This window comes from Lytechinus variegatus, chromosome 11 (genome assembly GCF_018143015.1).
Source record: "Lytechinus variegatus isolate NC3 chromosome 11, Lvar_3.0, whole genome shotgun sequence".
Taxonomy (NCBI): domain Eukaryota; kingdom Metazoa; phylum Echinodermata; class Echinoidea; order Temnopleuroida; family Toxopneustidae; genus Lytechinus; species Lytechinus variegatus.
Genome location: NC_054750.1, coordinates 33,127,096 through 33,148,792, shown reverse-complemented (window position 1 = coordinate 33,148,792; position 21,697 = coordinate 33,127,096). Strand labels below are relative to the sequence as shown.

At 37.4% G+C, this 21,697-nt stretch overlaps 1 protein-coding gene across 1 annotated transcript; it reads left to right on the top strand.

Moving 5' to 3' along the window:
- The first annotated feature begins 3,685 nt into the window (after window positions 1–3,685).
- LOC121424584 (monocarboxylate transporter 7-like) lies at window positions 3,686–21,452 on the top strand. Its single transcript, XM_041620324.1, has 5 exons — window positions 3,686–3,753; window positions 18,082–18,330; window positions 18,709–18,849; window positions 19,388–20,380; window positions 20,928–21,452. The coding sequence occupies exons 1-5, from the start codon at window positions 3,750–3,752 to the stop codon at window positions 21,059–21,061; spliced, it is 1,521 nt and encodes a 506-aa protein (XP_041476258.1). The 5' UTR covers window positions 3,686–3,749; the 3' UTR covers window positions 21,062–21,452.
- Window positions 21,453–21,697: the final 245 nt, after the last annotated feature.

The following is a 21,697-nucleotide window of genomic DNA, read 5'->3' as shown; positions in this document are numbered from 1 at the left end:
TGGGGGCACGAACTGGGAGGCTCACGCACTGTTTACGACTTGTTCACGCATAGTTCACGACAAGTTCACGACGAGTTCACGAATAGTTCACGAATGCGTGCCCGTCAGTGTCCACATTGACACGAACTGGCACGACGAGTTCACGCATAGTTTGCGCATAGTTTACGCACTTCCCGCATTGGCACGACGAGTTTGCGCAATTCGGACGGTGTCGTACTGAACTATTCGTGAACACGACGTGAGCTGTTCGTGAACTATTCGTGACAGTCGTGGCATGGCGCGCACTGCCACGCACTGGCACGCATCCTCCCGCATCGTCCCGACGAGTTCACGAAAAGTTTGCGCATAGTTCGCGACCCGGTCGCTAAATTTTGTCGTGACCAAAATTTTGAACATTTCAAAATCCTCGTCCCGTGAACTGGCGTGAAGCATGCGTAAACATGTCGTGACACGTCGTGACTGCGTGCCATGTCGGGACGAGAATTTTGAAATGTTCAAAATTTTGGTCACGACAAAATTTAGCGATCAGGTCGTGAACTATGCGCAAACTGTTCGTGAACTCGTCGGGACGATGCGGAAGGATGCGTGGCAGTGCGCGCCATATGCCACGACTGTCACGAATAGTACATGAACAGCTCACGTCGAGTTCACGAATAGTTCAGCACGACACCGTCCGAATTGCACAAACTCGTCGTGCTAATGCGGGAAGTGCGTAAACTATGCGTGAACTCATCGTGCCAGTTCGTGTCAATGTGAACTCGTCGTGAACTTGTCGTGAACTTGTCGGGAACTTGTCGTGAACAAGTCGTAAACAGTGCGGGAGCCTCCCAGTTCGTGCCCCAAAATGGCACGACTTGCCACGACAAAATCGTGGCCAAAAGTCGTGCAAGTGTCAGCCTGGCTTTAGAAAGAAGTGTCTGCACTCCCTTCTAGTGATATTAGCGATCTCCGACCTTAACGGAGGAAGGATACAAGAGAGAATGACTTGAAAGAGGTTCCACCTCAAAAAAGGCGACGGCCCTGAATATACAGAGTATAATATTATGCGAAAATTATACAAAACTAGGCCATACGAATAAAAATTGTTGAATAGAATCCTTGTCCACTGTGTATGGTTTAGCTAGATCAGTAGAATGTGCTGTATTAAATGTATTTTATGTCCACCATGTCCTTGCTTTTAGAAAGATCAGCAGAGCGTGCTGTATGAAAAAATTCTGAACACGCCTAGTTGCCTACTATTTCAAATATAATAGACATTTCAAAACTAATATAAAGGCGATTTCCTAAATTTCCCAATTTGTATGCTTTTCGAATCATTGATCATCTAATATCGTGTAATTCTTTCGTGACTGTCCATATTGTAGAGACATATAGGCACTTTTCCAGAAAGATATTGTCACGAAATGGGTTTTATTTCGTGCTAAGAAATTCTCTTTGGTTGATTTATAAGGTTTTTGTCGTAGCTGGCGATATTACATGCATGTTTCTACACTAATAATGACGTAGATAAGAACATGAAAGTTATGCATGTTTTGAACCGTTTTTGTAGAATAACAATTTCCTGGAGATGTTTAACTGATTATTATGGTTATCACTAGCTCGATCTAAATAAATTCTTTAATTTGATATGTCAATCATGCATATCCGGTTTTGGTGAGCAAAGTTATAGCTGTTCTAAGATTGTAACAGAGATTAACTATAACAGATATTGTATAATTAATGGATAAGTATAGTAAGTTGGCAGACATCGGCGATCCCAAGGAAATCTTGAGGCTCCTAAGTTCTTGATACCCTGGTGTCCAAAATGCACTGGTCCGTTTCGTTCAAAGAACGAAACGCTTCCAAAAAGAATAATTCGATAGCAGGTTTTTCTTTTATCCGTGACGGAAAGAGAGAAGTATATATATCTGATTAGTATCTAATTACTTATTTGTACATGTAGATACATATCATTTATATGAGTATGATGACCACATAAGATGATGGTCTTTGTTCAGTTTAGTTTTAGAATAAGATATATCTCTCTTCTCTCTAGGTTATATGCCTTGTATTCAGTAGAGTTTATTATCCATTTTGAGAAAGAAAAAAAAAGAAAGACAAAGGAAAGAAAGAGAAAAGGAAAAGGAGAGGAAGGATGAACAAGGAAAAGCAAAAAAAAGAATGGGGGGGGGCAAAAGCCGCAAAATCATTAACGTTCCAAAGGCGTTCGATCGTACAAGACACCCATCCACACACCCTCACACACACACACCTACACACATATACATATATTATATATATATATATATATATATATATATATATATATATATATATATATATATATATATGACTCATGAGACACAGACACGTATCTCACCAACAAATTAATGCGAGCGCGAAGCGCGAACTGATTCTTTTTTTAGCATACTGACAGGAAAAGCATGCCTGTTTAGGGCTGTTTGTAACTCATGAGGAGGATATACATATCTCACTACACAGATAGTACGAGTGCCGAGAGTGAGCTGAGATTTCTTTATAATATATTTTATTCTGACCTCAAAGCTTGATATTCTAAGCATTTTGGTATTAATGATCAAGATTGGTATCTAGAAGAAGAATAAATGCGAGCGCGAAGCGCGAGCTGAAAATTTTGATATTTCGATCTGAAAAAATGACAGTTTAATGGAAGTTTTTGATAAAGAACAAGATATATATCCAAGAAAAAATTATTGCAAATCGAAGTAGGAGTTCTTTAGAAGCTTAAAACTGAAAATGGGACATTTACATTCACCTATTTAATCATGAAAAGTATGGGTTCTTGCTACAGAAATGATGCGAGCGCGAAGCGCGAGCTACAAAATTTTTAAATTCCAATCTGAAAAGCGGACATTTTGAACACGATTTTAAATAAAGAACGAGTTGTGTATCTTGATCTCGCTTGCTGAACATTACAATCTTCTTTTTTTTGTATATCCGGAATTATTGGGGGGCAAAATAATATGTTTGCCCCCCCAATATTTTCATTGGTGGGGCGATCGCCCCCCCCCCCGATCGACGCTTCTGGGTATATATGATTCTTTTTCTTTATCGTGGACTCCACAGTTTTCACGGATCTATCGAGATTAATCAATATCGAATTTGTTGAAATGATAAAAGCTCTCGGATTAGTGGGATTGGATTATCTATACGGATTCATTAAAATGTACTGAAACAGATATTGGATTGGATTTACTGATATCGGATCTATAAGAACAAACACACTGAATCCTGTAGAAGCCTTTGTTTCACGTGTTTTTGTTTGTCGACCTATTAAAGCAACATGGTGTAAACAAGTTCAGAGTGGTGTAAAATGCATGTAATGCATACGTCGCGTAATTCAAATTCTGAATAAACCCGATTTTGATTGTAAGCAATTTGAAAAGGAAGAACATTCTCACGCCAAATAAATCCAGATTCAATACCCTTCTAATGTCAGTTCCCTATCACAAAACATCTTGTTTTGACTCGGGTAACTATTCTTGAATAATAGGTGTTTGTTACGCATTTGGCATTCTAAAGAAATCAGACTCACGAAATCTCTGAAAGCTACTGGTCTGTGACCGTCTTAGAGTTCATGATAGGCACATCCCTTTCAAGAACTATGTCACATTCACTCGTCACATTGGCGTACATAGCCCCAAGTTTGGGTCTCCTTTCCAAATTTGGTGTATTCGACTGAACTCCAGCAGCATTGATATATCACGAAGTGAAATTTTGTTGGATCAAATATGGGTAAGAGAACTGTCTGATATATTCATGCCATTAACATATTATAAAAGACTGTTCCATTTGTCGACCAAATCTGTGAAACCCTCAAAATTGCACCCCACAATGATAATAATAATAATAGTAATAATAATAATGATGATGCACCATCATTATTATTATTATTATTACTATTATTATTATTATTATGATAATAATAATAAAAGAGCATTTATATTGCGCAGCTAAATAGTAAAATAATATATCCTGCCGCGCATAACAAATTGAATGATACAAATTATAATGCTAAAATTTGTCCTGAAAATTGAACATTCTTGACATTGTTTGTGATCCTGAACATGATTTGTATGTAACTAAATAATTATATGAGCGCGAAGCGCGAGCAGAAATTTTTAATATACGTTCTAGTTCTGATCGAAATGGGACGATGCATATTTAAACAGTCAGATAATGCGAGCGTGAAGCGCGAGCTGAAATGTTTGACAGACCCAACCTAAAATAATGGACATTCTAGGCACTTATTATAATCCTGAACAGAATCGGTATATGCTAGGGCGAAGTGCGAACAGAACATAAATGAGAGCTAGACCTATAAACGAGACATTTTGTAAATCATGAAAAGGATGAGTAATTGGTATCTTCCTACATTGATAATGCGAGCGCGAAGCGTGAGCAAAAAAATATCCGATCTGAAACTGGATGATTTAAGCATGTTTTGAATAAAGAATATGCTGCGTATATCCATAAACATGAGTGCGCGTGTTTTAGGTTCTAAATCACTCTTAATACATTCGTTTTATCATGGAAATTTAAAAAAACGAGCGCGAACCGCGAACTGAAAATATTTTATATTCCATTCTGAAAAAGGGTCAATTTAAACAATATTTTAAAAACCCTGTGTAAGAAAATTGTGAAGTGAAGATGGGTCGCACCTAATAAATGATGCGAGCGCGAAGTGCAAGCTGATACTTTTTTTTATTATCATTTAGACCTAGGACCGAGACATTCTACGGACATTTTGTCATCATATGAAAATGGTGACTATCTTCCTATTCCTCTTCCTAAGCGAATGATGAAAGTAGACGAGATTCCATTCAGAATTAGACACATTTTAAATATAAGCAATTTAGGAAAATGTTATTATCTTCTTTATTAATCTAATGAGCCAAATGAGAGCGCGAAATTTGTTGATTAAGGCCTGAAAATTTGAAGTTTCAAGCACTTTTGCTCGTATGCATAGGATGCATGGGTTAGTATCTTTTTAACAATACGAGCGCAATTTTTGATCAACTTTTATTAAAAGGGATTTTAAGTAGTAGTTTTTTTTTTGAGAGAGAGATATACATATCTCGCCAATCAAAATGCGCACGCGCCGTGCTAGCAGTTACGTTTTGACAATCAAACCCTTTGATCAAACCTGAAAATGGATATTTTGAGAACTTTATGGAATACATGATAGGAATATGTACTTGACAAATCAAATAATGCGGAGCGCGAGCCGACACTGTTGATAGGCCTACTCATACCTGACTCAGACGGAATATTTACAGAGCACTTTTGTAAAATCAATTTGTAATTCAAACAAAATAATGAACGCTCGATGTCCGAGCTGAAATATTTTTTGTATATTGACTTCAAGACTTGATATTTTAAGCTCCATATCAGCCTATTGAGCAAGATATGTATCTCATCGAACATGCTATGTGAGCGCGAAGCGCGAGTGAAAATTTTAAATAGTGACAGAAAATATTTTTTTCCAAGTCTTCCCCTCACCTTTTTTATTAACCCGTCTTCCTCGTTTTTTCTTTCCCCTCTTTTTCTTTTTCTTTATGCTTAGCAAATAGGCAGGGCGGACCCCTGGGGCCTCCTGGATATCTTTTACATTTGCTGTATAGGATTTCGTAAAAAAAAACATACTGCATACCACTTTGATATTTATTTATAAAGTGACATCTACAATTGACAATTTTTATTTACAAAAAAATCAAATATTTTCTTATAAATCTCCAACGCCTTTTTTTGCAAGATTTTCTGCATTTATTGGATTTGATATACAAGATAAATTTACAATGCACGAACATAGTAATAATATATCATAAAGTACATATTAAAAAGTGACAATAGAGTTAAACATAAATACACAGTAGTGGCGAGCCACCTTAGTGTAAAGGGGGGAAATGCAGTGTCAAACTATATGAGCAAAATTTTGCTTGAACTTATAGCAGCCAAAAATGGAACGGCTACATGGAAACCTTTCAAAGTTGTTGGGTCTGAAAGAAAAACAAAAATTTAATGTCACAAATCATCAAAAGAGTAATAAAACTATAGATTGAAAAATGAAGTGTGTGCTAGTAGGTGCGAGAGATTATAAATATCTGAATACAAGCGGGTTTTTTTCAAAGAAGCTATAAAAGTAAAGATAGAAGCAGCGATTTTAATATGATTGGGTAAACCGTTCTATATATATATATACATATATATATATATGATATATGGGCCATGTGTCTTATTGTTTTCTGTTCTAACATTATTTTCGAGTTTGTTTAATGAAAATCTGAGGAGTGACGTGTAGGATATGAATGAATGTCGCTTTTGTAAGTAAAAATGTTTTGGAAGGATGTAGGTATAGTATCAGTGGGGAATTTGTACACTGTTTAAAAAAAACGTGATTTTACAGAAAATAAACAGAAGATTTTGCAGAAAGCAATAACAGAATCATTCTGTAAATTCATAAAACAGGAATTTTTCTGCAATTTAACAGAACAAGTCTGTTTAAAAAGGGGAAAAGGGTGTTTTATTCAAGGAAATTTGTAAAATTCCATACACCAAATACCAATTTCCTGTAAGATTAAGCAATTCGGTAAGATTACAGGTGTTCGCGAGACTCTGCTGCAGGAACTTCCTTTATCTTAAGGATAAATTTTCTTACAGTGTACATGAAGGCGGCAGTTTGGAGAGTAGAATATCGTTTCCTTTAACCATATCTAGGCCGGGGTATTTTGGGAGTTCCTATGGCCGGGGGGGAAGGCTCCCAGGCCCCCCCCCCTAAGATCTCGGCCGTCGACCGCGCGATCGCGCCGAAAATTGGCACACGGGTTGCCTGGGACATAATCTACAAGATTGTATAGAAATTTATTTCATGCGAATCGCTATTAAGTGATTATGCTAATTTATGCGTAATTAGTATGCGAAATCATACTTTTCCTCTAACTCCCTAAATAAAGCTCCAAATGTACTAATTTTTGGTATAGAAACTCTTTGTGGTGTCCTTAGCAAGAGTACATGAAAAAAATTGTGATATCAAATCATTTTCTTATGTATTATATTGTATTTTGCAATTTCTTATGTATTTATTTGTTGTTTTTTTTACCTTTTGTTTTTCATTGTTTTTTCAATGAAATTTTTTGGGGACTCTTCTGTGATCATAAGAAGCAAAAAAATGAATACATTTAATAGACTAGCAAAACTAGAAATAATCATACATTTATGAAATTTGGTTGAAAACACAATTTGCATTGACTTTGTACACGAAATCACGTTTTTGAGCAATTTTCGGTCTGACATGCACTTACATAATGTTGCGTAATTTCGGAACCACATACCCGGGTGACGCAAAATTGGTCTCAAAAGTTGCGCACGACTTGAAAGTAAAAACTCAGCGAGCGGCGCGGTAAAAAAAATTCTCACGGCGAAAATATCGCGCGATTCGTTGAGGGAGGGCCTCCGAGGCCCCCCGGCCTAGATAGGGTTAAATGTTTTGAAGTTCTGATAATAGGATCAGTACGCGCTAGATATTGTAAGTGAGAGCAGATATGGACAGCCTTTTTTTGGGGGGGGGCGCAAAATAGAGTCTATTTTCATTTCATTGCTATTATACCCCACGAAATATTTCAATATGATATATGTAATAAAAGAATTATTCAACATAAATGGTGATCTTTAGGGAAGACAATATTTCAGTTTATATAATATAATTACCAATACCTCTGGCAACTAGTGTGTCAACATTATGAATGTGGCTGTTCCAAGTTAAATTAGAATCAATTAATACCCCTAAAAATGTTGTTTCTTGTTTTTCAACGAGACGTATGTTATTGATGGTAATGGAAACACGAAATATATGTTTAGAATTAATGTGTTGAACGTATCTAAAATTTGTTTTGTTAATGTTTGAGGAGAGTTTATTCGATTTAAACCACATGAACAGTTTTTTAATTCGTGATTGGGTATTGTTACAAGCAAGTCTAAGTTTTTTGTGAGAATGAAATGCATTAGTTTCATCTGCAAAATAAACATATGTAAATAAAGGTGATGCATTAATAATATTATTCATATGAATAAAGAATAACAAAGGACCTACGATGAAGCCCTGTAGTACTCCACACTTAACGGTAAAAGCTTTGGATGATTTAGAATTACAACACACGTATTGCCATTAGTTGGATAAATAAAAAAAACCTCTGATTCCAAAGTCTTTAAAGGACTTGTCCACCCCCAACAAAAAGTTGATTTGAAAAAAAGGAGAAAAATCCAACAACCAAAACACTGAAAACTTCATCAAAATCGGATGTAAAATAAGAAAGTTATGACATTTTAAAGTTTCGCTTTATTTCACAAAACAGTTCTATGCACATCCTGGTCGGTATGCAAATTGGCAGACTGATGACATCACCTCCTCACCATTTATTTTTTTTATTATATGAAATATGAAATATTCTAATTTTCTCCTCCTTGTCAAGTGCAACAAATTTTTATTTCTCCCTAAACATGTGGAATTACCATTATTTTAACAGTTTATGTTTAAGTTAAGTTCATCCTTATTTTCAAATCTGTAAAAATTGTTATATTGTATTATTCAAACAATAAAAAAAACAAAAGAAATAGTGAGTGATGGACATCATCGACTCTCTCATTTGCATATAACTGTTTTGTGAAAAATAAGCGAAACTTTAAAAATGTCATAACTTTCTTATTTCACATCCGATTTCGATGAAATTTGCAGCCTTATGTTTGTTTGATTTTTCTCTATCGATTCAAAATCAACAATTGTCTGGGATGGACTTGACCTTTAATTTACCCAATATGATATGGTGATCCACAGTATCAAAAGCCTTCGATAGATCCATAGAACCCCCAAACGTGTGCTCTTTTTTGGAAAGTGAATCTGATTTTTTCCTTTAATTGTAAGATTGCAAAGTCAGATCAATGTTTTTTTCATAATTAAAGTCGTATTGATTGGGAATCAATAGTTTATTTGTGTAAAGAAAGGAATACAGTCTGTTATAAACGATTTTTATTCAAGTATTTTGGATATGCTGGGTAGTAATGAAATGGGACGGTAGATAGAAATTAGGCAAGGGTCTTCTTTTTTGTAAATAGAAATCATTTTTGCAAGTTTGAAATGATCAGGGAAAATTCTATTTGAGAGAGATAAATTGAAAATATATAATAGCGGAGAAGCCAAAAAAACTTTTAAAGTAAATGTATGCTGATACCGACATGGCCACTATATTTAGTATATTTAAAAGATCGAACAATTTCCAAAATTTCATGAATAGAAGTAGGATTATAAAATAAAGAATGTTCGGCAAGGTTATACTTACCCAAATAATTTGAAACGTCATTAGCATTAGATGGAATTTTGGATGCAAGGTCCATGGTTGTTTTTTCTGGGGGTGATTCTTGTCAAAAGTTCATTTTTACCATAGTAGGGAAGAAGTTTATTTAAAATTATTTCATACGATTGACTTTGTCTTCTCTGTAAACATCTTCCCAGCCCTCTTTTACTCATTTCGGTTTTCATAGATTCTATGTTACGTTTGGCTTCTTTTTTGTTGTTTTGGTAAATGTTTATCATCTCGATATATGGGTAAATGATCTGAAATGTCATAGGAAATTATTCCGTCGTTATTGTTATTATTTAAAAGACATATATTGGAAAATATATTATCAAGAGTTGTGTGTGTATTGTTCTTGTTATTCGAAAGATTTAAAAGAAAATGATGAAAATATATTGATAAACTGTTGGCCCAGTGTAGTGTAAGGCATAGATATATCGATGTTGAAATCGGCCATGAGAAAAGTATTCTTGTTTCCATATGAAATAATTTGGAGGCAAGATTCCAATTTATCAACAAACAAGTTGGCATTGCTATTACACCGACTATTTCATTTTTATTATCGATAATTTCTATGAAACGAGATTCTATACCTTGAAGTCAAATATCGTGTCTTATTTTGAAATGTAGATCATCGTGAATTTAAAAAGCCACCCCCTCCCATTTCACGTTTGCGATCACTAAATTTGAATGTATAATTATCAATATTGAAAATGCTACGCGAAGTGTGAACAGTGTCACCATGTTTCTGACATGGCGATTACAGAAAAGGGAAATGTATTGAGTACGGAATAAAACTCACTGAACGTGTCAAATCTCCTTTGCAAGCTTTTGATGTTAATGTGCATTACGCTAAAGTCCATGGCCCGTATTCTGAAGTCAGGTTTAACTTAGACCATGGTCTACTCTATGCTAAAATTATGGGGAGCCAAAAATTCAAAAATTCTTTTCACATTGTATATTTCTTATGTTAAATATTTTATATCCTTTTGTATTGATATTGAAGAAAAATACCTCAATATAGTTCATTTATCATTCCCAGGTAGTTTGAGTGTCGTCTGAGTTAATAAATTGGATGTGTACTGTTAGGGATTGTGTCTAAATCGGCTTTCCATACTTAAACCAAAACTTTAAACCAGGAATTAATTTAAACCCGACTTCAGAAGTTTTTAGTTATATTAAACAGTGTGCTAAATTCGTGGGCAGTGTAATATCTACATGTGGATCCGATGTAACACACTGCGTTATTCAAAATGTCATCCAGATTCAAAGTAGGCCGTAGAAACAGCCGTCCAAACCAATTTGGGTAAAAGGTGCGTGCAGGCATTGGCGGCGGAAGCAAAAAATTTTAGGAGGGGACAAGAAAAAAAATTTTGACAAGGAAAAAAAAAAAAAGGTTCTCAACCCAAAAAATTTTAGGGGGGACGTAGGAAAATAAATTGACAAGCAAAAAAAAAAAAGGTCATCATCAACAAATTTAGGGGGGCCGTCCCCCCCTCTCCAAATTTAGGGGGGACACGTCCCCCCCCCCCCCCCGCTTCCGCCGCCTATGCGTGCAGGTGCGAGTGTATGTTCATAGTGGGTGTGTCTGATGGCGTGCGCGTACATGTGTGACGAAAAGACTCCGGGCTCATTTATTTTTTTGTTACAAAAAAGTGGGTCACCCGGGATTTGTTATTCATGCACATTGGGTACAGATACTAATCGAAACAATTGGTCTATGTGCATCAGCTTTGACTAACAAAAACATGAAATCAAAGTGCCGGGCGAATAAAGGAAATACTCATACTGAGCATGTAAATGAAACTTAGCCTAATTTGATTCAATAAAAGCATTGGATCGTATCATAATAATTGAAATTTACATTTGAACAAGAGTATTGTGGAATGTAAGAGCCTGGAGAGTGAAATTGCTAACGACTTTTGGATATTCTGACGATAACAGACCTCATTAGAAAAGGTATTTGCGACAAGGGTCATGTATCCAGGTTAAAACCTCGGTCACATTTGCGCTATAGTCGAAAACCACAATTTTATTCATTTTTATCCAAACAAATTATGTAGCTCACACAAAAATGTTAAAACAGCTGTTTTTGACTCGCCATACGGCCGCTGTAGAGCAAATGTGACCGAGGTATAACCTGTTTTGGAAACTACGATAACAGACATGTACGATTACAAAAATGTTAAGGTTGAAATCAAATTGTGGTTGATGGGAACAACACAAATGGACGAGTGGAAACCATCCGCGACCCCAAAAAACCACGTAAAAAGGGTGTCTTTTTCAAGATAGGGCACGTTACGTACTTAATGTAATAAAGGGCGTCAAAAACAATAAAAATTATGAAAAAGGGGTATCTATTTCGCTAGGAAAGCTATGTGTTTAGGGTTAAATTTGAGAGGCTATAAGAAGACTTAAAATTCTTATAAAGGATGTACTTTCTGCCCTAATAGTCAACACTACGTGTTTAGAGTACGAATTGCGCGAGGTGTGGGAGGTGGGGCCGTACTAAACTTAATGATGTAGGAAAAAGGTAAGACCGACGGCCGACGTCGGTGACATAACAATTAAAATATCGCTGTACTTGTTTAGGAGTTCAATTCAGGGGATATTTCCAGTAGTATCGTTTTGTTTCCAATATTTGATAAGATTAGTGTTTTTTTATATGCCAATACCTGTTAAGATGTGCATTTTCAGAATATGGAAAATACTTCTTTAAGGTGCTTTTTCGCGTGGTCGCGCATGGCATCCATCGTCGGCGGAAGCGGGGGGGACGTGTCCCCCCTTAAATTTGAGGAGGGGGGGACGGTCCCCCCCCCCCCCGTAAATTTGTTGTTGATGACCTTTTTTTTTTTTTTTTTTTTTTTTTTTTTTTTTTTTTTTTTTTGCTTGTCACTTTATTTTCCTACGTCCCCCCTAAAATTTTGGGGTTGAGAACCTTTTTTTTTTTTTGCTTGTCAAAATTTTTTTGGTTGTCCCCTCCTAAAATTTTTGCCTTCCGTCGCCAATGCGCATGGCATCCACTCGTCAATGGAAGTGACCCCCGGGGGAGAAGGCAAATTTGACAATGAAAAACTCCCATATTATCGCAACAGTAATTTTAACAAAAGTTGAACAAACGGTGATGCAAACACCCAAAATTGAGTGTATGCAGACGATTAAAACAGTGAGGGAAAGACACCCTAGTGCAAAGCATTGATACGATCAGACTAGTTATTAAGCAACAAGATTACGACTGTACCAAAAGATGTAATTTCAAATGATACTGTCATTCAAAGAGTGCGATCTACTAAATTTTTGGGACTGATCATTGACGAAAAACTTTCTTGGAAAGCACATATTGATAATATTTGTAAAATCATTGCTCGCAACATTGGTGTCATTAGAAAATTAAGTTCCTTCTTACCCCATTATATTTTGTTATCATTGTATTCAACCTTAATTTTACCTTACTTGAATTATGGAGTTGTTGCATGGGGTAACGCAGCGAATTCTCAAATTAATAGACTTTTTATTCTACAAAAAAGAGTAATTCGTATTATTAATCATGCAGAATTCAGGGCACATACAAATATTCTGTTTTTGAGAAATAAAGTCTTGAAGGTTAAAGATTTATATTCTTTTCAACTCGGACAGTTAATGTACAAGTTTATCAATAAACAATTACCATTACCTTTTAATGATATGTTTGTACAAAAAATGATACAATCCATAAGCACTTCACTCGCCATCAGGCGAGTGCCTTTCATTTACCTCTAAATAGAACATCGTTTGCACAGAAGACATTTGTTTTTACTGGTCCAAAATTATGGAATTCTTTTTCAAATGATATTATACAATGTAATTCAATACAAAATTTCAAAGGAAAGCTTAAAAAATATCTTCTGAATTCATATTAGATTATCGTTTCTTCAAAAAGTAATGTAATTCAGAACTTAACATGTAAATATGTTTATTAATTTCTTCTTGTATATATGTTTAATCGTTTTATGATTTCTGTATACAGTGTATACTTATTCATTTATTTTTATTATTTATTTTCATTTTTATTTGTTCATTTTTTATTCATTACATATATAGAGAAATTGTTTATTCTCTTTTTTATCTTATTCTTATTCATAAAATGTACTTATGAAAGGGGGCCTTCATCCTACAAGCTCTGCTTTTTAGTTGGTCTCCTTCTCTTTCCATTTCATAGTATTATTGTATTATAAAAACTGATTTAAATGTTATATTTTGTAAATATGTATATTGAACTATCATTGTCAATGTAAAAAGATTGAAAGAGAAAATAAATGAATTGAATTGAATTGAAATGTAGCTTCGAAAGGCGGTTATACATCTCCAATGAAGTGAGCTCATTTTGTAGGTCAGCAATTCGAGACTGGTTGGTCGTAAATTTCAAGATAATAACCTTCTTGATCTTCATAACTTTTTCCCCATTGAACTCAACAGCTACTTCTATGTCATTTAAGGCATGGTCACACCGCCCGAGCGTTGTTGGAGCGGTCATGGAGCGGTAGGGAAAGAGGGCCGAATTTCGCTCACAAAATTGGGGGAAAAAATCGAAAACATAAATCGAAAACATAAAAAGAAGAATAGAAATCGAAAATGGTGAACGGGAGCGAGCGGTGATGATTTTTTCCTCTCCGCTCCACGACCGCTCCAACAACGCTCGGGCGGTGTGACCATGCCTTTACCTTCGTTTTGATACCCACAATATCCGCTGTAAGATAGCCCAGCTTTTTTTTGAACGATTCCATGTTTTTATTCACATCCATAGGTGATACCCATAGGCATTATAGGAACTATCAGTCGCTGTGCGTGCGGGTACGTTGTGAATCCCCGAAGTTTCGGGGTCAGGAGCGTGGCTTCGCTATTTTTTTAACAAGTGCACACCTAATATCCAATAATTTACATAGCATTTGCATTTATTTGAAAGCAGGATGAAAGAGCAATGTAGATTAAATGCCTTGCTCACGGGCATAGGTGCCGCAACCGGGGATCGAACCTCGGACTTAAAATGTATAGCGAGGTGCCTTAATTAATTAGACCACTCGGCCACGGCGCTAAAGACTCATTGGTCTTAGGGTTCGATTGCGAGTGTAGGTCACGAGGCATTTTACATTATGCTGGTCTCTCCAACGTCCTCAAAAAACAGAAAATAAATGAGGACTGGAATACCAAGGCAAAGTTCATGAACTGTGAAAATCCGGAATATAATTAAGATACAGGTGATATTGGAAGTAAAATAAAACAAATCAGCCCAGAGCTGTCGAAGTAGTTCACACATTCAACGCCATCCATGTATCGTTCTATACAATATGGCTTTGAAAAGAAAAGGATATCTTATACTTGACATCTTCTTTGGGTTGTTTCAAGATTTGTTTTGATATTTTTGATACAAGTTTGTCTCTTTAAGCACTTATTGTTTTTCGATGCGAAATCCTGAGTATATGGAGAATACGAGGTTGTTTTTTCCGATTTAATTACTTTTTTCATTCCCCCCACTTATGTCTTCATATAACTAATGAACGTTTTCATGCATTGTACGTTTTCATCAAGGTTCTATCATACCTTGTATCTATATCGGTCCACACCAGAGAGGTGGAGAAACAACACCGGTTTGGCGATAGGCCCACACCAATTTGACATTAAAGCAACACCAATTAGTGTTCAACCAATATCTGTTTGATTCTTAACTGGTGTTTTTTCAACGCCTCTGTGGTGTGCCAGCCTCGTGTTGAATTAACACCGGTGTTTTCGCAGTATATATATATATATGTGTGTGTGTGTGTGTGTGTGTGTGTGTGTGTGTGTAAAGTTATACATGTACAACAGCTTTTGGCAACTCTTTTTTATTTGAATATTGTAAAGAAATGGATGAAGAGAACAATGGTAGGCGTAGCTTAAATCAAGGTTCACCAGAGCTATCTACCCTTTGGAAAAATTGGTGATGCCGAAAAAATGTCTCTGCCGGGAATCAAACCCGGGCCCCCAGCTTTGAACGCCGGTGCCTTAACCACTAGACCACAGAGACGGGCTAATGGCTAGGGCGAACCCAATCCGATTGACCGTCAGATCGACAGATTTTCGACACTATACCAATTATAATTTCCTTTGTCGGGTGAATTATACAGTGCGTCCCAAAAAAAACGAAACCGAGACTTATCGATGATTTATCATAACTTAATCACAAATACAATAGACAAATGACCTACCATTTTAAAGCTTAGAATCTCTCCTTTCATCTGAAATTACTTACAGTATTTCTCATTCACGCATGAGTGAGCAAAAATAATTTGAAAAGGATATTCCCAAAAGTCACTTGGCAGGTCGTATCTGGGTTTTAAAAAGAAAACTAAATTGTTAAAAAGTTCAATATCTGTCTTTAATTTGATACCTCAATTACAGAAAATGGTCAAGGAATAACAAAGTTCTGGTTATTTGAAATAAGGCTTGAATTTCAATAATTTCATAAAATGAAGAGATTTTACAGGCTAGCGTTCAAACTCACTCGACACTCCGTTTTGTTCACGATCAGCCATGCATTAACTCTTTTGTTACCGTGCGATATCTTCTGTGGGAAACTTGTGAAAACACGTTTATTTAATGAAATTATGGAAATACAAGAATTTTTTGAGGGACCATAACTTTTTTACTTCTTGACCATTTTTTGTGATAAAGGTATCAAATAAAAGAGCAGATATTGAACTTTTTAGTCATGTGACTTTCTTTTTGAAATTTAGATACACTCCGCCAAATAATTTTTTTGCATTCTTTCTTTGAATTGTCTTTGCTCACTCATGTGTGAATGAGGAATAATCTACGTAGTACCAGGTGAAAGAGGAGATTCTAAGCTTTACGTTGGTAGGTCATTTGTCTATTTTATTTATGATTAAGTTATGATAAATCATCACTAAATCTCGGTTTCGTTTTTTCTGGGTCGCACTGTATATATATATATATATATATATATATATATATATATACACTGTTGGTCATAAAGGGGAATAAAATATTTTAATAAAAGTCGACAGTTTTGTTGGTATTTGAAAGGCTACGCGTAGACAAAATGGTAATTGAGTGATTACATAATGTTTCCCCATTACACAGGTGACATTATAACATGAGAAATTTGGATTACGTAATAAATTCTTTTGTTGTAGACTATAAAAGCCTATGCATGTGATATTCTATCCCTTTCCCTGATTTGGCACTGTTTATAAGAAGGTTGCATTTTTTCTAGTTCCTTGTACCGTTTGAAATAAAAATCGGTAGAGACGTTCCCTGGACTATGCCTGGTCCAACGGCAACAGCAACACGCGAGAGAGTGGTAGCACTGCGACAGGAGGGCTACAAGCAGACTGATATCGCAGAAGTCCTAGGGATATCACAGAGTGCAGTCTCTAAGATCCTGAAACGTCAACGTGAGGAGGGGAATGTGCGGCCACGGAAATCTCCAGGACGTCCCAGATTGACCACAAGAAGAGATGATCGCCAACTGTTGAATTTCAGCCGCAGAAACCGGATATTGGCCACGAGCCGTCTTCGTCGATTGTGGAGGAGGTATCATGGGATCAACGTTTCCCGGTCAACCGTTAATCGCAGATTGCTCCAACATGGTTACCGAGCACGACGGTTGACCAAATGTCTACGCCTGTCTGTTCGCCACAGAGTAGCTCGTCTTCTTTGGGCTAGGGAGCACAGAAGGCTTCACCCAGGACATTGGCAACATGTGGTCTTCACGGATGAGAGCCGGTTCATCCTTGACCGAAAGGATGGGAGACAACGAGTTCGTCGATTAGCCGGGGAAAACCTTCGCGATGAATGTATCCACGAGACGACTCAAGGCGGAGGCGGCTCAGTGATGATATGGGCCGGCATCCATTATGGAGGAAAAACGTCACTGGTGGTTCCGGACGGAAACGTCAACGCCGCCGCCTACAGGGATATCTTGGAGTTCCACTGTCTTCCATTTGCAAGACGAGCGTATGGGCACAATTTCCGACTGCAGGATGACAACGCTAGACCGCACAGGGCCGCTGCAGTAAGGGAATTCCTGGAGGCAGAGGGCGTCGTACAGTTGCCATGGCCAGCTTGTTCGCCGGATATGAACCCCATAGAGCATGCATGGGATGCCCTAGGCCGAGCCATCAATGACAGAGAGGTCATTCCTCAAAATCTGCAGGAGTTGGCAGATGCTCTGAGGGAAGAATGGGACGCTATGCCTGTTGACGTCATCAACAAGCTTGTGGACAGCATGCCACGACGTCTGCATGCGCTGGTTCGTGCCAGGGGTGGACATACACGATACTAGCGACTGAGTAAGAACAATGACTCAAGTTTGATGCAAATTTGTCCATGAAATCACAAAAAAGAAGTCATCTGGAAAACTGAGAGAGATTGAAAATAAATATTCATGATCCTTTAATTTACTGTATATTGTCGTCATTGTTGTTCTATGCTCATGACATCCATCGCTTAGGACATAAACTTGTAAAATATCACTGTCAAACGTGTGTAAAAGGCAGAATAATAAAGTAAAGTGGTTATCATGCACCATAAATGCCATATTCAAATCATATTGTAATAATTACGCTGTGAAAATTTGGTGAAAAAAAATATTCCACATTTATGACCAACAGTGTATATACTGTATATGATTATTACGAAAGCAACAAGTTGCCATATTTGTTTTTTTTTCACTCTCTAGATCAACCAGCTCATGATAATTCTGACATCCCTGGACATGGACACCAGAAGCGCAAGCGCACTAAAGACATCACCAAGGGTTCAAAGCGATGGGTCATCCTGGTTGCTGTATTTTTTGTCTCCTTCTTCGAAAACGGTATAGTGAGAGCGGTCTCACTAATTATCAACGATCTCACAAGAGAGTTTGATGTCAGTGCTGCCTACATAGGATCCAATCTTGGACTTTCCTTCAGTCTTGCATATTTCTGTGGTAACCAAAATATCTCTTTTTAAAACAACCTCAACTTTCTCATGGAGGGGGCAAATTGATAAACACTCACCGTTTTTTATTGATATTTAGTGATCCTTTGATAGAATTAGACATATTTGACAAAAGTTAGTTACCAATTAGATTTGACACCCCTTAAAAATCAGTATGCTTAAACAGTGGTTTTTCACAGCGCTTGTTGGAACTGATTTTGTCCGTTTCGCCAGCTTACCGGTCTTGGCTTAAACACCACAAGCGGGCAAAGCACAATTAAAAAAAAACTATGACTCTAGCTAGTCAGGGTTGCAGTATACTGATCACTTTAATTTCGAAATAAATTGATAAATCATGATAATTTAATTTTGTTGTGTATCCATGCAGGATTTTTCAATATCCTTCTGCTTTGGCGATTCTCGGTTCGACAGCTGGTTATGTTTGGTGGAACGATTTCGAGCGTGGGGCTTCTAATTTCATCCCTTGCCCAAACAAGTTTCCAGTTTTCGGCTGCCTATGTAACGTATGGTAAGTATAATTACCAGATCTAGGATCTGTGGAATTCTACTTTATTAATAGCAAACGACTTCTTTTTTCTTTTTAATAGAGCCCTCCCCAACCATATATTTCATGTAGAGTTGGGCTTATCTGGTCGGCAGCAATCTCGACATCGGCAACATCTTTTGTTACCTGATAAAACACATAACCTATTTTAACCAAATAACACTAAACAGACAAACATTCTTCAAATCATGTTTTCTAGTCATGGCGAGTGCCATAACCGCAGAAAATATGAATACAAAACATTTCCGATTTTCAACAGTAGGCCTCAGTATTCGATCATGATTGTTTGGGCCTGTAATACTAGTAGGTCATTACATATCAAGCAAGTGTTCGATCGTAATTGTTTGGGCTTGTAGTGGGTCTTTACATTTGAGAAAAAATGTTGGATCATAATTGTTTTATGTTTGTAATGGGTTATTGCCTGTGCTACACGTGTTCAGTCGCAATCGATTGGCCTTATAATGATTCCTTACCAATGTATTACATTAAATTGTTTCAACAGGTATAGGGAAAATCTTCGTCATTCTTCCAACAAGCACATGCCCCAAGGATTATTTTCCCGATCGTCTACCAATAGCTACAGGAACGATTCTCTCAGGAGGAAGCGCTGGGATCATCACGGTACCCTGGTTATTTGAGAACCTCCTCCGTTGGTACGGCTGGAGGGGTTCTCTCTTAATCCTAGCTGGGTTGAACTGCCATATAGTGGCCATTGGTGCCCTTTTGGAACCATTACGGAGCAAGGTTGATGATGGCAAGAATGTATCTGAAGGTGAAGACATGGTTCTAACTAATGTTGATTTGGAAATCGACGACGAAGAATGTGCAAGTGTTAATGATCAGGAAGGTGGACAAGGACGCTCGGACGCAGACGGGCAGGACCAATTTACGGTGATCCAAGACGATTCATATAGCTATACCGAATCTCAAGCTTCTGTTGTGACTGGATACATTGTGGAGAGCGGGTCTGAAACCGAAATCAAGTCAGCAACATGTCCAAACTGCCTATCTAAAGCCCTGCGCTTACTGGGGTTCAGCGTCTTTAAAGATCGACCATTAATGGTCCTTTGCTTTATCGAAGGGTTTTTGTTCTTCTATTCTTACAACACTTGGATTTCATACGAGATCCCAAACGCATTAGCCAAGGGTCTTTCCCCACAAGAAGCAGTGCTTGTGTCTGTCACAGGTGGTGTCGCCAACTTCATCGGTCGTCTAGGAATAGGCTTCCTTTGGTCATTGCCAGGGATCAGGTTTGATCTCTGGTACTCACTTATCTTTCTCCTCTCGGCAGCTGCATTCTGGACCAATTACGTCGCGGAAACCTTTAATTTTGTTGTGACACTATCCGCCTGTTTTGGCTTATTAATGGGAGCCAAAGTGACGTCACAGATACAGTCGATATACCTTGTTGTGGGCGAAAGCTATTATAAGGCTGGTGTGTCCATGTTTTTCATTGGTGTGGGACTAAGCTTTCCGATATCAGGAGCAGTCATTGGTAAGTTCCAATTGTCTAAACACAAACTTAAATGCTAAAACTTAAGACTATAGCTTACGTTTTATTTCAAAATGGGTCGATTTGATTATCATTCATATTCATGGCTAAAAGTACCCTTTATTTCGTTTTCATATTAATCTACAATTTTCTTTTTATAAAGGGGGTACGTGTCAGTGCTTGGTGTTTTCACGTAAATGTGTTACAAAAATAAAATCCTTGATATTCTGATGAACGATTCTAGCTTAATTTATTTTCTAGATATTACAGTAAAGCTGTTGCCCATCTTTATAATCATTTTATTTCAAAAAAATAACAAAATGGTCTTTTTTTTAAATAAAGTATGTTATCCGTGCGCAGGGACCTGGCTATGGAGGATTATTCTATTGTTAGTGGGGGTGCTAAGCATTGTCACAGCACCCCCAGTAACAATAGACAATCCTCCGTGACCAGGTCTATTTCTGTGCAGTCTCGTCAGGTTTTTTTGTTTGGAAACTGACCTTAATTCTAACATTTTTGAAATATAATGAATATTCCTTCTATTCTGCAGGGCGTCTGTACGACCTCACAGAGTCTTACGATATAGCATTTGTGATTATTGCGGCTGTGGATGTCACGGTTGTTCTCCTCAACGGTGCCAAACTTTGCTGGAAGCGATATCGAAGGAGCCCACCAGGAGGATGAGCACGTCAACAAAAAATATACAATTCATTGCAATGGAGCACATCAGCGCAAAGTTTCTTCGAGACAGACCCTCAGCATTTTCTAGAGTGTATTATCTTTCTTCCCCCTGTGCACCAAAAACAATGCCAGTCAAACCCAGCTCCACACACGTAGTTATTTTATACTTCATTCGCAACCTTCACACAACCCGCCAAAATCTCCTCAGCAACTTTTCTAGCTCAAGCAACCCTTAAGCCAGCCTGACACTTGCAGTGCGCAAACTAGTCGTGAACTGGCGTGAAGTGTGCGTAAATACGTCGTGACACGTCGTGACTGTGTGCCATGTCGGGACGAGAATTTTGAAATGTTCAAAATTTTGGTCACGACAAAATTTAGCGATCAGGTCGTGAACTATGCGCAAACTGTTCGTGAACTCGTCGGGACGATGCGGAAGGATGCGTGGCAGTGCGCGCCATATGCCACGACTGTCACGAATAGTACACGAACAGCTCACGTCGAGTTCACGAATAGTTCAGCACGACACCGTCCGAATTGCACAAACTCGTCGTGCTAATGCGGGAAGTTCGTAAACTATGCGTGAACTCGTCGTGCCAGTTCGTGTCAATCGAAGCAAGGTTTCCACTTTGGCGAGTTGGA

Coding starts and splice junctions, on each gene's coding strand:
- LOC121424584 (XM_041620324.1), top strand. Junction 18,331..18,708: donor CAGTCTTGCATATTTCTGTG/GTAACCAAAATA, acceptor GTATCCATGCAG/GATTTTTCAATATCCTTCTG. Junction 20,381..20,927: donor GATATCAGGAGCAGTCATTG/GTAAGTTCCAAT, acceptor TCTATTCTGCAG/GGCGTCTGTACGACCTCACA.